We start from the raw sequence: 16,180 nt of genomic DNA, 5'->3' as shown, positions 1-16,180 counted from the left end.
ACCGACCTGAGAGACTCCATCCGGAACCGCTGAAGACGAAGGAAACGGTTTAACCGTTTTAAATCCAGAATGGGACGAACCGAGCCTTCCTTTTTGGGGACCACAAAAAGGTTCGAATAGAACCCTTTGAATCTTTCCTCCATAGGAACCGGAGCGATGACCCCCTTGTCCAGAAGGGTACGAGTGGCAGTAAAGAAATCGGCCGCCCTTTGGGGATCTCGAGGAACCCGGGAGCGAAAGAACCGAACTGGGGGGAGGGACGCAAACTCGAGTTTGTACCCGGAAGACACCACCTCGAGAGCCCAGGCGCCGGAGACGTGCGTCTGCCAGAAGTCCCTGAACAGGAGGAGACGTCCCCCCACCCGGGTGGGTGGGGGCGCACCTTCAGGTAGGGTTCTGCTTGGTCGCGGGAGGACGAGCAGGCTGTGACTTGCGCCAGGAGGGCTGGGTCCGAAAAAAAGGCTTCTTACGTCTGTCTTGGACAGGGTTAGAGGATGGACCTGAAGTGGTGCGAGGTGTGGGAGCTCTGCGGGAAGACCTGAAGCGAGAAAAGGTGGGACGGCCTCGAGTGGTGCTCCTAGTCCTTGATTGGGGAAGATGTGTACTCTTCCCTCCCGTGGCTTCAGAGATGATTTCATCCAAGCGGGCCCCGAACAATCGAGAACCAGTGAAGGGAAGGCCAGTAAGAGACCGCTTTGACGTGGCGTCCGCCGTCCAAACCTTTAACCAAAGCTCCCTTCTAGCCGAAACGGCCAGGGCAGATGAACGGGCTATAAGAGCCCCCGCATCCAGGGATGCCTCACAGACAAATTTTCCGGCTTGAACGATAAGTTGGGCCAGAGCGCGGAGGTCCTGAATAGGGACGTCGGATTCAAGCTCCTGATCCAGCTGAGACGCCCATTCTGAAACCGCTTTTCCAGCCCAAGCGGAGGCAAAGACCGGCCTGAGGGCGGAACCGGAGGCTGCAAAGATACCCTTTGTAATGGCCTCTATCCGGCGATCTTCCGTGGATTGTAAGGAAGAACCATCTGCAACGGGAATAGCCGTGCTTTTGGACAAACGGGCCACAGGGGGGTCGACTTTAGGTGGTGACGCCCAGTTTGTAATGCAATCCGCCGGGAATGGATAACAGATATCCAACTTCTTAGGCGGGGTAAAACGGGCATCAGGACGGGCCCAGGCCTTAGAAACCACCGACGAGAAGTCAGCGTGGAGGGGAAAAACCGCAGACGCCTGTTTTTGGCGAAAAAAGGAAACACTGGCCTTTTCAGAATTAGGAGGGTCATCGTGAATCTTAAAGGTATCACGGATATTGTTAATAAGATGGCCCACAGCAGAAGCCAGCTTTGAAGGCAAGGCCGAGTCCATATCCCAATCAGAATCGGCTAGTTCCCCTTCAGAGGGCATATCCTGTAATGAGGAAGGACCCGACTGAGGGCGCACCCTTGGGGGTGATACCGAAGCATCCGAGGATGATAGGTGCTCCGCCCTGGACCGCTTCTGGAGTTGACGGACTCTGGAGGTGTCGCCTGGAGAGAGAGACTCAGACGGGTCAGCTAAGGTAGCGGACCCGGAGGGCCCAGCAGGGGAATTATCCAGCTGCGGTAAGGGCAATGTATCTGCAAGGCGGCCCACAACATTAGTGAGACTGACCACAGCCTGGGAAAGGGATCTAGCCCAGTCAGGGGGATCCAAGAGGCCAGGGGGTGACACAGCAGATGGCGGACCCTGTAATGGGGCTTTGCAAGCCGAGCAATGCGGGTCAGGCTGCCCTTGAGGAAGGGGTGCCTTACATGCGGTGCAGGTATGATACCAAGGACCAGCAGGCACTGAGGGGTCAGACATGTTGGCTGGAAGTAATATACAAAAACGTCCAGGCCAGAGGGCTGCAGTGCTGGAAGGGGTCAACAGTCCTACCAGGTCACAGTGGGAGCAGACGGCACAGCAGCGGCAACAGCAGCGGCAACAGCAGCGGTCCTCAGAGCCCTGAGGTAATCTGTCCTGAGAGCAGGCAGGCACGAAGAGGAGGCGGGGCTAGTGAGGAGCGGGAAGAAAGACGTCCGCCCCTTGACTGAAGCCTAACATGTACAGTGGAACGGAACGAAGCTCCGCCCACCGATAAAACTTCTCGCGCGCGCGCGTGATTCAAATTATTACATGCCGCCGAAACCCCACAGAATAATGTCCCCCGTTCACTTCCATATAAGTGGAGGCGAACGCACACCAGTGGCCGGACAAGAGCGTGCGCTTGTCAGAATATCAGCCGACAGTTGAACACAGCCGCAGTACACGTGTGCCTGCTATCCAGCAGCTGATAACGAAAGGCGGCCCACGGCCGCCGCACCTGAGGTAAAACTGCGCTGTAACCCTCCCCCACGAGCATCGCTCCGCTTTTGCCCCACACACAAAGGAGCCGCAGGACTCACAGCTAAGAGAGCTGTAACTTGTAACTGACATGAAGGTCAGGCAGAGGGGACAGCAGCATCAGGCCCTAACCGGGGGGGGGGGGGGGGAGGGGGGAGGGGGTAGAACGGCTGCACAGCCACCTCACCATCGACGTTTTCACCCTCTGTCCATCCAGCAGGGACGCCCCTTCAGCCACTGGCACCGAAGTGGCAGGGAGCTGGAGAGGGGCTTGCAGGTGGGCGACCCTTGTGCTGGCGGGATGCAGGGGAGCTGGGCTGCCCTGGTCCTCCTTTTCTTCTGTGGGGGAGGCAGCAGTGCGGATAACCGGCACTGGCGCAGCTCAACCCCGGGAAAACAGAGAGGTCTAATGCGACTCTGTTGTCCCTGTTGAAAAAAGGAAAAAAAGTTGAAAATAATAAAAGAGAAAAAATAAAATCTTTAGCAAAGACAGCTCTGCAGTGCAGAGAGTGTCTTGCCTCCTTGACACTAAGCAAAAAACTGGTAGTCGCTCGCTCCAGGCTGAGGGTATAGCTGCTGGAGGAGGGGCTTAACAGTCTTTCACTTAGTGTCACGCCTCCTATGGAGATGAGCTATACCCAAGGTTTCCTGTGTCCCCCAAGGAATTGGGCGAGAAAGAGACTTTACTGGTAAGTAATACAAAAGTCTCCTTTTCTCGCCCATATTCCTTGGGGGACACAGGAAACCATGGGACGTTCCAGAGCAGTCCCAGAAGGGAGGGACCAGAAACAAACTCAACCAACACCAGAGGCATCAATCAACTGCCGCCTGCAACACCAGACGGCCTAAAGCAGCGTCAGCCGACGCATGAGTATGCACCCTGTAGAACTTGGTGAAGGTGTGCAAGGAGGACCAAGTGGCCGCCTTGCAAATCTGCTCCGTAGAAGCCCGATTCCTCTGAGCCCAGGAAGCCCCGACCGCTCTAGTGGAGTGAGCGGTAACACCAAGGGGCGGAACCTTGCCCTTGGCGAGATAAGCCTCAGTAACAGCCATCTTGACAAAACGGGCGATAGCAACTTTGGATGCCGCCATCCCTCTGCGCGACCCCTCCGGGACCACAAAGAGCGAGTCAGTATGCCTGAAAGAGCTGGTTACTTCCAGGTAAATCTTGAGCGCCCTGACAACGTCCAGGCGATGAAGCTTCCTCTCCCGCGGGTGGGAAGGGGAAGGACACAAAGAGGGGAGAACGATGTCCTCGTTCAGATGAAAGGCGGAGACCACCTTAGGAAGGAAGGAAGGGACCGGACGAAGAACCACCTTGTCCTGGTGGAACACTAGGAAAGGTTCCAGACAGGAGAGTGCAGCCAATTCGGACACCCTCCGAAGAGAGGTGACGGCTACAAGGAAAATAACCTTGCAGGACAGAAGTCGCAAGGAAACCGTCCGCAGAGGCTCGAAAGGGGAAGCCTGGAGCGCTGAGAGAACCAGGTTCAGGTCCCAGGGCGGTACCGGAGGACGGTACGGGGGAACCGCGTGAGCCACGCCCTGAAGGAAGGTCTTGACAGGACCAAGGGGGGCCAGTGGGCGCTGAAACAAAATGGACAGCGCAGACACCTGACCCTTCAAAGAACTAAGGCCCAGCCCTTGGGCCAGTCCGCTCTGCAGGAAGGACAAAACGGTGGGGAGAGAAAAGCGGAGCGGAGGAATCCCCAGATCGGCACAGAACCCCAAAAAGGTCCTCCAGGTCCTATAATAGATCCTAGAAGAGGACGGCTTACGGGCGCGGATCATGGTGCGGACGACGTCCGCAGAAAAACCCCTACGTGTCAGGACGGTGGTCTCAACAACCACGCCGTCAAACGTAGGGACCCTAAACGCGGGTGGAAGATCGGTCCCTGAGAGAGAAGATCTTCCCTGGCGGGCAGCGGCCAGGGCGCGTCTGCCAGGAGCAGCATGAGGTCGGCATACCAAGACCGGCGGGGCCAGTCCGGAGCGACCAGAATCACCGAGACGCCTTCCGCCGCGATCTTCCGAAGGACCTTGGGCAGGAGAGGGATGGGAGGGAATATGTATGGGCGCGCGAAGCCTCGCCAAGGAAGAACGAGGGCGTCGGCTCCGCAAGCTCCCGGATCCCTGGCCCTGGACAGATAGGCGGGGACCTTGTGATTGAATTTTGAGGCCATGAGGTCCACGTCCGGTATGCCCCAACGAAGGCAAATGGCCTCGAATACCTCCGGGTGAAGAGACCACTCGCCGGGGTCGACGGTGGTGCGACTGAGGAAGTCCGCCGCCCAATTGTCCACCCCTGGAATAAAAATTGCAGATAGGGCCGGGACGTGGGCTTCCGCCCAACGGAGAATGCTGGTGACCTCCCGCATTGCTGCAGCGCTGCGAGTGCCCCCCTGGTGGTTTATGTACGCCACAGCCGTGGCGTTGTCCGATTGTACACGAACAGGATGACCCTTCAGCAGATGAGTCCAGTGTCGTAGAGACAGAAGGGCCGCTCTCAGCTCCAGGACATTGATCGAGAGTTTGGACTCCGATGGAGACCAAATGCCCTGGACGGATCGGGGAGGAAACACGCCTCCCCAGCCCAAGAGACTGGCATCGGTTGTAACCACCAACCAGTTGAGTGGCAGAAAGGACCTGCCCAGAAGAGGGGACTGTAACCACCAGCGGAGAGATGACCGCACCGGAGGCGATAGACGGAAGGGATGATCCAGAGACTCCGGCGATTTGTCCCAGGAGGAGATGATCGCCCGTTGGAGAGGGCGGGAGTGAAACTGCGCAAATGGAATCGCCTCGAAGCAGGCAACCATCTGCCCCAAGACCCGCATGCAGAAGCGGAAGGACGGTCGACGGTGGAGAAGGAGACCCCGAACCGCCCCACGGAGGGTCAGACGTTTTTCCGAGGGAAGACGTACCTCCGCCGCTCCTGTGTCTAAAAGCATTCCCAGGAAGACTAGTTGTCTGGAGGGGGGAAGGGAGGACTTGGGGAAGTTGATGACCCAACCGAACCTCGCCAGAGTCTCTAGAGTGAGATCCACGCTGGCAACCGCTTGAGAAAGGGACGGAGCCTTGATGAGGATATCGTCCAAGTACGGTAGCAGAAAAACACCCCTGGAACGGAGTAAGGCCAAAACCGGGGCCAGGACCTTGGTGAACACCCGGGGGGCTGTTGCCAGCCCAAAGGGAAGGGCGACAAACTGGAAGTGGAGGTCCCCCACGGCGAATCGGAGGAAGCGATGGTGACACCGGGCTACCGGAACATGGAGGTAGGCATCCTGTATATCGATGGAAGACATGAAATCTCCCTGCTCCAGGGAAGCCACCGCGGAACGGAGGGACTCCATCCGAAACCGTCGAAGGAGGAGAAAACGGTTGAGCTTTTTGGAGGTCCAAAATGGGCCGCACCGAACCTCCCTTCTTGGGAACTACAAAGAGGTTCGAGTAGAACCCTTGGAACCTTTCCTCTAGAGGAACGGGGGTAATCACTCCCCTGTCCAGTAAGGCTTGAACGGCCGCGGAGAACGCAGCCGCGCTTTTCGGGTCCCGCGGCGGGCGGGAGCGAAAGAACCGATCTGGAGGGAAGGATGCAAATTCGATTTTGTATCCGGAGGACACAATTTCGAGGGCCCAGGCGTCGGAGACGTGAGCCATCCAGACGTCCCTGAAAAGGAGGAGCCGGCCCCCCACCCGGGTGGGTGGGGGCGCGCCTTCAGGCAGAGGACTGCTTTGCTGCGGGTGTGCGGGCAGTCTGCGGCTTGCGCCAGGAGGGCTGGGCCCGAAAAAACGGCTTCCTACGCTTGTCCTGGGGAGGAGCCGAAGCGGCAGCTGTGGTGGGAGCCCCAGAGGCCCTGCGGGAGGACCGAAAACGAGACGCACCAGGGCGTCCGCGGGGGGCGCCCCTGGCTTGGGGTTGAGGAAGATGGGTGCTTTTACCACCCGTGGCCTCCGAAATAAGTTCGTCTAGGCGGACCCCGAAAAGGCGGGAACCCGCAAACGGTAGCCCCGCCAAGAAACGTTTGGAGGCAGCGTCCGCTTTCCAAACCTTCAGCCAGAGCTCCCTCCTGACGGAAACTGCCAGGGCGGAGGAGCGTGCAATAAGGGCTCCCGCATCAAGGGAGGCCTCACAAACAAAATTCCCGGCCCGAATAATAAGCTGGGCCAAGGAACGTAGGTCCTGGATGGGGACGTCCGAGTCCAACTCCTGTTCCAGCTGCGCACCCCAAGCAGAGATTGCTTTCCCTGCCCAAGCAGAGGCAAAAACCGGTCTGAGAGCAGAACCGGAGGCAGCAAAAATGCCCTTGGAAAGGGTCTCCATGCGACGGTCCTCCGCTGACTGAAGAGAGGACCCGTCGGGAACAGGGATGGCCGTGTTCTTTGACAGCCGGGCCACAGGGGGGTCCACCTTGGGTGGGGAAGACCATGTGGCCACGACATCGGCTGGAAAGGGATAGCAAATGTCCAGCTTCTTGGGGTTGACAAAACGGGCGTCCGGGCGAGCCCAAGCCTTAGACACCACAGAGGAGAAATCAGAGTGGATTGGAAAGACTTTTGAGGCCTGCCTGGGTCTGATAAAGGAGACGCTAGCTGCGTCAGAGCTAGGGGGATCATCCTGCACCTTAAAGGTGTCACGAATATCAGAGATGAGTTGACCCATCGCTGAGGCTAGCTTGGACGGCAGGGCCGAGTCCATTTCCAAATCTGAAACCGCCAATTCACCTTCAGAGAGCGAATCCTTTGGAGAGGAGAGGCTCGTCTGGGTGCGCACGCGTGGCGGGGAGAGTGAGGCCTCAGAGGAGGAGGCTCGCTCTACTCTAATACGCTTCTGAGAGTGCCTAGCTCGGGAGGGGTCACTAAGAGAGAGTGAACCCGCTGCAGCGGCAGAAGCAGTGGACCCGGAGGGCGCGACAGTCAGAGAGGCGTCCTGCGGGGTAGGTGGCCTGTCTATTAGGCGGCCCACGACATGAGTGAGGCTTTCCACGGCCTGGGACAGGGATCTAGCCCAGTCAGGCGGGTCAGAGGAAGCAGGGAGCGACACAGCGGGCGACTGAGGCTGCGGTGGAGCTCGGCATGCAGTACAGTGCGGATCAGACTGCCCCCGGGGAAAGGGTTCCCTACAAGCAGTACAGGCATGGCGCACGATGTAGCAGTGGCCATGTAGCAGTGGCCATGGGAGCCCAGGAAGTCTGTAGCAGCGGTGGGAGGGAGGAAGGGGAGGCTGGAGCAGCCACTCTCACCATATGCTGTCTTCGCCCTCAGTCCATCCAGCGGGGGTCGCCCCTTCAGCTCCTGGCACCGCAGTGGCAGGAAGCCGGGGGAGGGACTTGGCGTGCGGACGACCCTGAGCTGGCGGGACGCAGGGGAGCGAGGCTGCCCTGGTCCACCTTGTCTTCTGTGGGGGAGGCGGCAGTGCGGAATTACCGGCACTGGCGCAACTCAACCCCGGGAGAAACAGAGGGGTCTAATGCGCCTCTGTTGTCCCTGTAGGTAGAAAAAAAAAAATCGAATTAAAAACAACAAATAACGCAAAAATAAAAAATCATAGGAAAACAACCCTGCATAAGCAGGGGGTGTCTTGCCTCCTTTGACACTAAGCAAAAACTGGCAGTCTCTTCTCCAGGCTGAAGGGTATAGCTGATGGAGGAGGGGCTTACAGCTTTCACTTAGTGTCACGCCTCCTAGGGAGCAGAGCTATACCCATGGTTTCCTGTGTCCCCCAAGGAATATGGGCGAGAAAAAAATAACTGCCTCTGTGTGTTATCCATTATTTCTCTTTGCATTGGGCTTCCTTGTTTTAGGCGGGTTTAAAAATCATTCCATAACAAAAAGTTTGACTTTTTTGAAAACCACAGTAATAGCTGGAAATGGGTAAAAATACAAATTAGGCTTCAGCCACACGACTGGATGCATTTTGCGGTCCGCAAACCAAGGATGCACTCCATGTGCTGTCCGCATTTTTTTCAGACCCATTGACATCAGAGGGTCTGTGGTCCGCATTCTGTGGCCAAGTATAGGATGTGTTCTATAATTCGCAAAACGGACATAGAGATGAGGAAAGCACGTCATCTGTGTGTTCTCCGTGGCGAATCGGACATTGTTACACTGTTTGCCATAAGGAATGAATATATTTAAATAGTACGGGCATGTTCAGATGCGGCGATGACCATGATGACTAAGTTTTTTGTTTATTTATTCTAGGGAAATGGGGGGTAATTTGAATTTTTATATATTTAAAAACATTCAATTAAAAAAAAAACTTTTTAAAGTCATCCTTGGTGACCAACATATAATCATTAGATTTCCACTTGTGTTCTGTAATGGGTGGTGCTGTGCAGAGAATGTAACCAAGAGGGTGTGCTCTGCTTTACGGTCACATTGCATCCCGAATTCTAGATGGAGGTCCCAGAAATTGGCCCCCAAGACAAAACATCTTGCTGGTTGAAGACAGCTTTGGGTGGAGTCAGAGTCCGAAGAAATGTACCGACTAAATATTATCTGTTATTAATATTGAGTAATTCATTTATTAACTAACTTTCATGGGAATTTAGACAAGTTTTAAAATGTTAAACATGAATAAGTTATGATAATCAGTTCTCACCTCTCCCGTTTTCTGCCCTGTCCCTTAACTATAAACAGTGATGAGCAGGGAGTTCTAGTAGTGATAGGGTGTTCCCATCCATGCCTCTGCTCAGCATCTTGAGGACCCATTCAAGTCAATGGGCCCGCAATCGTGATACGGAATTCACACGGCCAGTGCCGTATATTGCAGACCTGCCGTTTGCGGTCCGCAATATGGGCGCGGACAGCTTATGGTCATGTGCATGGGCCCTAAGGGGGTTGTCCGGGAGTAAGCAATTTTTCACAGGAACCCACAGCCTGCAACCACTAAAGAAAGAATCACACTTCCCTACTCCCCACCTCTCTGCTCCAACCCTTTTATCGGAAGTACTGAATATAGCAGCTAAATTACATGTTTCTTTTATTTTCATTTAAACTTGTACATCAGTCCCAGGACATACATATACAGCTTTTCTAACATTTTCTGAGGTCAAATTCATAGATTTCTTAAATTACGTGTATTCGTGTTTTCCAGTTATTCAATGCATAGTGCACTGCTTATTTCCTTACAGAATATAGGAAATTTCAGGAATTGCAGAAATTGTTTTCCAATAAATATGGTATCTAAGTACCCTGATTACTAAGATGATAGTAAGAAAAGACCAATGTTACCATTTAACTACAGGAAAATTTAAAAATTTTGGGCCATTTATGAAAAAGTCAGGAGTATGATAACATGTATTCGGAGTCAGAACTTTGCTATAATATGGAATGATGTTGCAGAGATTTTGAACCAACCTGCCTATTCCCTCCACTTTTCACCATCGCCATAATCACGTTCTCTGTGGCCATGAATGGAAGCTCTTGGCGGATGCGCCTTTCAATCACCTGAGAAAGCAAATGATGGAATATAAGGTTTTAAAAACCCAATTTCAGAAATGTCACCTAACGCTATGTACAGGCATGGCAATTTTTATTCAGAGGATCCAATTCATTCATATTTCATTAGTACATTAACATGCAAAGGATGTACCCGCACTGAATAATAAATGACAACGGGGGTTCACATTATTATTTCAAGAGACTTCCAGGTCACATTGCATTTTCCAAAGTGACACTCCAGGCAAAATCTACTTAAAGCCACTTTCACACATGTATGCATTTGTAAGCCAAAAGCAGTGGAATCTACAAAGAAGTAGTATAATGGAAACGGTTATAATGGTTTTGGCTTACAAATACTAACCAAGTACTGCAGTGTGTAAGTGGCTTTCATCCCAGAGTAGAGGCAACCTCCACACCTCATTTTAATATGTAGCGCTTGTCATTTGGAAAATTCACAGGAATCTTCTAGGAGGCCGCTCAGGCCAGGGGCCGCGGCTATCGTGATATATCTGGGTACCAGTATAACAGAAAGGTTAATGTGCACAAGTGAGTGAGTTCTTGCTTTTAAAAAGGCAGAAAAAGTCAAAGAATCAATAATGCGTCCTGCTAATAGACGACCATGAAGCTTCCAATCAGGGGGAACCACACTAGTGTGACTCGAGTGGGCGATAAAACTTTGGGTTATAGCTGGATTTTTTCAATTATGCCTTAAAGAGGTTATCCAAACCTGAAAAACCCACACAATGTCTGGGCCCCTCATACAGAGAATACTTACCTGGTTCCCTGTGTTCTTCCAGATCATGCCATGGCCGCCACATCATCTTCCCTTTGTGCAGATCACAACATCCGTCAACTGGGCAGGGGGTAGGTGTTTTCAGCAAATAGCAGGCAACGCCGCTGACCTGCTCCTCTTGCGTCACATGTGATGTAAGTAGGCAGATCATTCTTCAGGCCTGCTATTAGCTGCAACCTCACGTCGATGGATGTAGTGATCTGCACTCTAGGGACGCGTAGTGACAGCCGTGGAGGGATCCGGAAAGACACTGGCATCGGGGACAAGGTAAGCATTCTCTGTATGAGAGGCCCAGGCATTGTGGGTGGGTTTTCCAGGTTTGGATAACCCCTTTAAGTCACTTTAAATGTTGGCATCTATGGATGGTTTATGTATGAGGCACATTCTTTGATTGTCCTGTATAGCAGTGCAAGGACAGACGTAATAAACATTACCGTATTTTTCGCCCTATAAGACGCACCTAGGTTTTTGGGGAGGAAGATCTGTGGAGGGCACTGTTATATATGTGCCATCCACAGATGTCCCCCCACCCCATAACCATGCCATCCGCAGATGTCCCCCCCCACCCCATAACCGTGCCATCCACAGATGTCCCCCCCACCCCATAACCGTGCCATCCACAGATGTCCCCCCCACCCCATAACCGTGCCATCCACAGATGTCCCCCATAAAACTGTCATCCACAGATTTACCACCACCCCCCCCCCCCCCCCCCCCCCACCGCTCCAGTATACAAATATAAAATGTCTCATTCAATTAAAAGTGATTAAACATGTCCCCTCACTCCTAATATTACCGTACACCCTAACAGCTTCTGTACAACGCAGGCAGGCAGGCCGGCGCGTCACTCACTGACGTCACGTGCCTGCGCCGCCTGCCTCATTCATAAAGTAGGCGGCGCAGGCACATGACATCAGGGAGTTATGCTGCCGCCCGGCCTGCCTGCATTCTACAGAAGCTGTTAGGGTGTACGGTAATCTTAAAAGTGGGGGGGCATGTTTAATCACTTAATTGAATGAGACATTTTATATTTGTATAGTGCAGCACTGGAGCGGCGGGCCCGAAGTACAGTGACTGCACCGGCCCCGCCGCAATTGCCGGCCCCCAGAACTCTCAACTCTGCCAGCATCCCTCAAAGGAGCCCCTTTCTGCAGGTGTCAAACTGGGAAGGTGAGGGGGGTCCTTTCCATGCCACATCAGCAGCTAATTTGCCTAAACCACCTAGAGGTACAGGTAGTAATGTGCTAAGAGCAAGAGTGTGCACTAAACTAATTGCTGTGATCACATTAAGGCCTTGTTCACACCAGGCAGTGTGTTCCGGCCTGATTCTGTCCAGAATGCACTGAACCGCATTGCAGCCGGCTAACTATATTGTGGGGCAGGAGGGGGCGTAGTGATCTGTTGAAGTGATTGGCACCTTAACCATGCCCAACGGTTGCAATGCGATCGGCTGCACAAGATTGCAAGGCACATTATGCCTGCGGTCCAGTCCAAATTTCATATAATTTACAATCCATAATTGTGGCTTGTGATCCCGTGCATCCGATCGCCTGCGGCTGTGGCTACGGTGCCATTCACTTCAGTGGATCGTCACGCCCCCTCCTGCCCCACAACATAGTGAGCCGGCTGCGATGTACTGCATTCTGGACAGAATCATCTGGAGTGAACGAGGACTAAACTTAATCATTTCACACCACAAAGACTGAAACGCAAGCCAGCCACCATACTGCATAAGGAAGCGTGGCGGTGCATTGAAATTTGGTTTTGATTTAAAATTATTTTTTGTATCAGGACAAGTAGATTATCATGAGTGACAAGTAGATCGAGCCCCCGCTTTAGTCCTTCGACAAGTAGTTTTTTTTAAATTTTATTTCCACACCCCTGAATGTCAATTTAATTTTTGCGTCATCTGTACAAACATAAGTAAATCAAACTAAATAAACTAGAGGGCCCAAACATATACTTTTTATTGCAAAAGCATACCTAACTAACCTCACCAGAAAACCTAAAAGGGGTTACCTGAGGATTAATATTGAAGACCCATGCCCTTTAAATTAAAACCTAATTATATAGTGATACAATGAGGTCAAGCTTTTATTCTTTTCTGTTAATTGTTACCTTAGGATAAACCACAAGCCCTTCAGAGACATTCTGCAGAGTGCTGAGTATGATATCTGCGGTTAGAAAAGCTTCTGCCAAGCAAATCCGCCTGGGGAAGAAACACATACAGAAAATGGTTAGAAACATGGCCCGTTGTCCTCCATTAGACATACTGTACAAGAAGTGATAGTGGCCGCTAAGACATTATTAAAGTGTAGTTCCCAAACATGGTACCATAATCCCTTCCTAGTTCTCTGTATAAATACACACTAAAATTATGCTGTAATATCAAGCAAAGGATTGGGCAGATTATGACAATACGGCCAGGTTCACACTTGGCAGATGTGAGGATTACCGGTAACCCCTTCTACCCCAAGCTAGGTTTTCGCCCTTCTGCCCAGGCCATTTTTTGGAAATCTGACATGTCACTTTATGTGGTAATCGCTTTGGAACACTTTCTTATCCAAGCCATTCTGAGATGGTTTTCTCGTGTCACATTGTACTTCATGATTCATAAATTTAAGTCAATATATTTCACCTTTATTTATGAAAAAATCCAGAATTTACCAAACATTTCAATTTCTCTACTTTTAAAACAAAGTGATACCTCATAAAATATTTATTACTTAACATTCCCCATATGTCTACTTTATGTTGGCATCATTTTGTAAATGTAATTAAAAATTTTTAGGAGGCTTAGAATTTTAGAAGCAATTCTTAAAATTTATAAGAAAATTTCCAAAACCCACTTTTTAAGGACCAGTTCAGGTCTGAAGTCACTTTGTGGGGCTTACATAGTGACTTCCCCAATAAATGACCCCATTGTAGAAACTACACCCCTCAGGTTATTCAAAACTGATTTTACAAACTTTGTTAACCTTTTAGGTGTTCCACAAGAATTAAAGGAAAATGGAGATGAAATATCTATAAAAAAATTTTGGCAGATTTTCCATTTTAATCAATTTCTCCTTTAACACATCGAGGGTTAACAGCCAAACAAAACTCAATATTTATTACCCTGATTCTGTGGTTTACAGAAACACCCCACATGTGGTCGTAAACTGATGTAAGGGAACATGGCAGGGTGCAGAAGAAAAGGAGCGCCATATGGTTTTTAGAAGGCAGATTTTGCTGGACTGGTTTTTAGATGCCATGTCCCATTTGAAGCCCCCCTGATGCACCCTTACAGTAGAAACTCCCAAAAAGGGACCCCATTTTGGAAACTATGGGATAAGGTGCCAGTTTTATTGGTACTATTTCGGGGTACATATGATTTTTAATTGCTCTATATTACGTTTTTTGTGAGGCAAGGTAACCCAAAAATTGCTGTTTTGGCACCCTTTTTTTTTTTTTTTTTTTTTTACAACATTCATCTGACAGGGTGGTTAGAGCATGTGCTTTTTTTTTAGAGCAGGTTGTTATGGACGCAATGATATCAAATATGTCTACTTTGTTTGAGTTTTAAATTAATTTTTTATTTTTCTGCCGCTCATCTTGTGCAGGGGCTCGTTTTTTGCAGGAAGATTTGACGTTTTTATTGGTACCATGATTTTTTTATAATTCATTACTACACTTTATGCGGCAAGGTGACCAAAAAAAATTGGTTGTTTTGGCACAGTTTTTAATTATTTATTTTTACAGCATTCACCTAAGGGGTTAAGTCATGTGCCATTTTTATAGAGCAGATCGTTATGGACGTGGCAATACCTAATATGTATACTTATTCTTAATTATTTAAGTTTTACACAATAGCATTTTTGAAATGAAAAAATAAATAATGTTTTAGAGTCTCCATAGTCTGAGAGCCGTAGCGTTTTAATTTTTTGACCGGATTGTCTTAGGTAGGGTCTCATTTTTGTGGGAAGGGGACGGTTTGATTGGTACTTTTTTGGGGGGCATATGCCTTTTTGATTGCTTGGTGTTGCACTTTATGTGATGATGACATATAAATGGCTTTTGCCACAGTTTTTTTTAAATTTTTTTTTTTACGGTGTTCATCTGAGGGGTTAGATCATGTGATATTTTTATAGAGCAGGTTGTTACGGCCGCGGCATTACCTAATATGTCTACTTTATTTTTTTAGTTTCAAATATGCTGTTATTGTGTTAAAGTGAAATAATAAAAATAATCATGTCTCCATGTTCTGAGAGCTATAGTTATTTATTTTTTGAGCGATTTTCTTATGTAGGGGCTCATTTTTTGCGGGATGAGGTGACTTTTATTGGTACCATTTTGTGGGAAATACGCCTTTTTGATCGCTTGGTGTTGCGCTTTTTGTGATGTAAGGTGCCAAAAAACAGCTGACAGTTTTTTTTTTTTCTTATGGTGTTTATCGGACAGGGTGGATCATATATATATATATATATATATATATATATATATATATATATATATATTTATATTTTTTTTTTTTTATTTTTTTTTTAATAAAAACACATTTTTTTTTTAAACTTTCTTTCTGTCCCACTTTGGGACTTGAACTTTTGAGGGTCTGATCCACTCTGCAATGCATTACAATACATCTGTATTGTAATGCATTGCCTGTTAGTGTATCACATTGAGTAATACACTAACAGGTTGCTTAAGTGACAAGCCTGGGGCTGGATCTCCTCGGCCCCCGTAGAAGGCAGGTCCCGAAGGCGTGCAGGGCATCAGGCTGCCTTCTCACCTCGCCTGGCTCCAGAAGGGGTTAATCCGCCGGCATGGGGTTTTACAACGATGCCAGCGCATACAGCAGGGGCCCGGCTATCAGGGACTGCTGGGCCCCTGCAGTGATCGGGCGCGCAACCCTCCGGTGCCTGCCCGATCACCATGACGTAATAGTACGTCACTTGCCGCCATGACGTACTATTACCTCATATGTCGGGAAGGGGTTAAGGGCATCTGATTGACTTTAGAAGTCAGGGCCAGGCACTGCAAGGTTTTCACCGCCTGGCCCTGTCAAAGTGCAGAGGGCACAGCAGCTGCAGAGAGAGCTGAAGCTCTAGGAGTATCGCCAAATTCTAGAGGCTCATTTGCATATATTAAAACTTCATTTTTCTCAGCAATGCAACATGGGATCAACACAGATGATAAATCTGCAACAAAAGTTCAGTGCAATGAGAATAAATGAGGGAGATTTTTCAAGACTAGCATTCCCGTACGTCTTGAACTCCCTGCACTGTAGTAAGATGCACCTAATTTATTAGGGAGGAGGGAAATCAATATTCTCAGCATCTGACACACACATTTTACTTACCAATGACAGTCAATACTAAATTTAGTGCACATCACAACTAGCATAGCAATTCAATGATCCTGAATGGCATCCTGCTGATGTAGCTTTCAGCACTTTGCAGACTTAAAGGGAATGTTAAACATATTTTTAAGGCCTCATGCACACGGATGTTTTTTTTTGCGGTCCGCAAAAACGGTTTCCGTTGTTCTGTGATCAGTGTCCGTTTTTTCTTCCGTGGGTCTTCCTTGATTTTTGGAGGA

At 49.9% G+C, this 16,180-nt stretch overlaps 1 protein-coding gene across 1 annotated transcript in view; it reads right to left on the bottom strand.

Annotated features, from left to right (window-relative positions):
* Positions 1-16,180, bottom strand: part of ADSL (adenylosuccinate lyase) — an 84,289-nt gene that overhangs the window by 14,328 nt on the left and 53,781 nt on the right. Inside the window, exons 10-11 of the mRNA XM_040407743.1 lie at positions 12,722-12,812; positions 9,727-9,816 (exon numbers count right to left, since the gene is read on the bottom strand). Coding sequence (XP_040263677.1) covers positions 9,727-9,816; positions 12,722-12,812 — 181 coding nt within the window. The remainder of the gene's footprint in view (positions 1-9,726; positions 9,817-12,721; positions 12,813-16,180) is intronic.

This window comes from Bufo bufo, chromosome 9 (assembly GCF_905171765.1).
Source record: "Bufo bufo chromosome 9, aBufBuf1.1, whole genome shotgun sequence".
Classification (NCBI taxonomy): domain Eukaryota; kingdom Metazoa; phylum Chordata; class Amphibia; order Anura; family Bufonidae; genus Bufo; species Bufo bufo.
The sequence above is the reverse complement of the archived record's forward strand: the minus strand, read 5'-3'. Positions and strand labels throughout refer to the sequence as shown.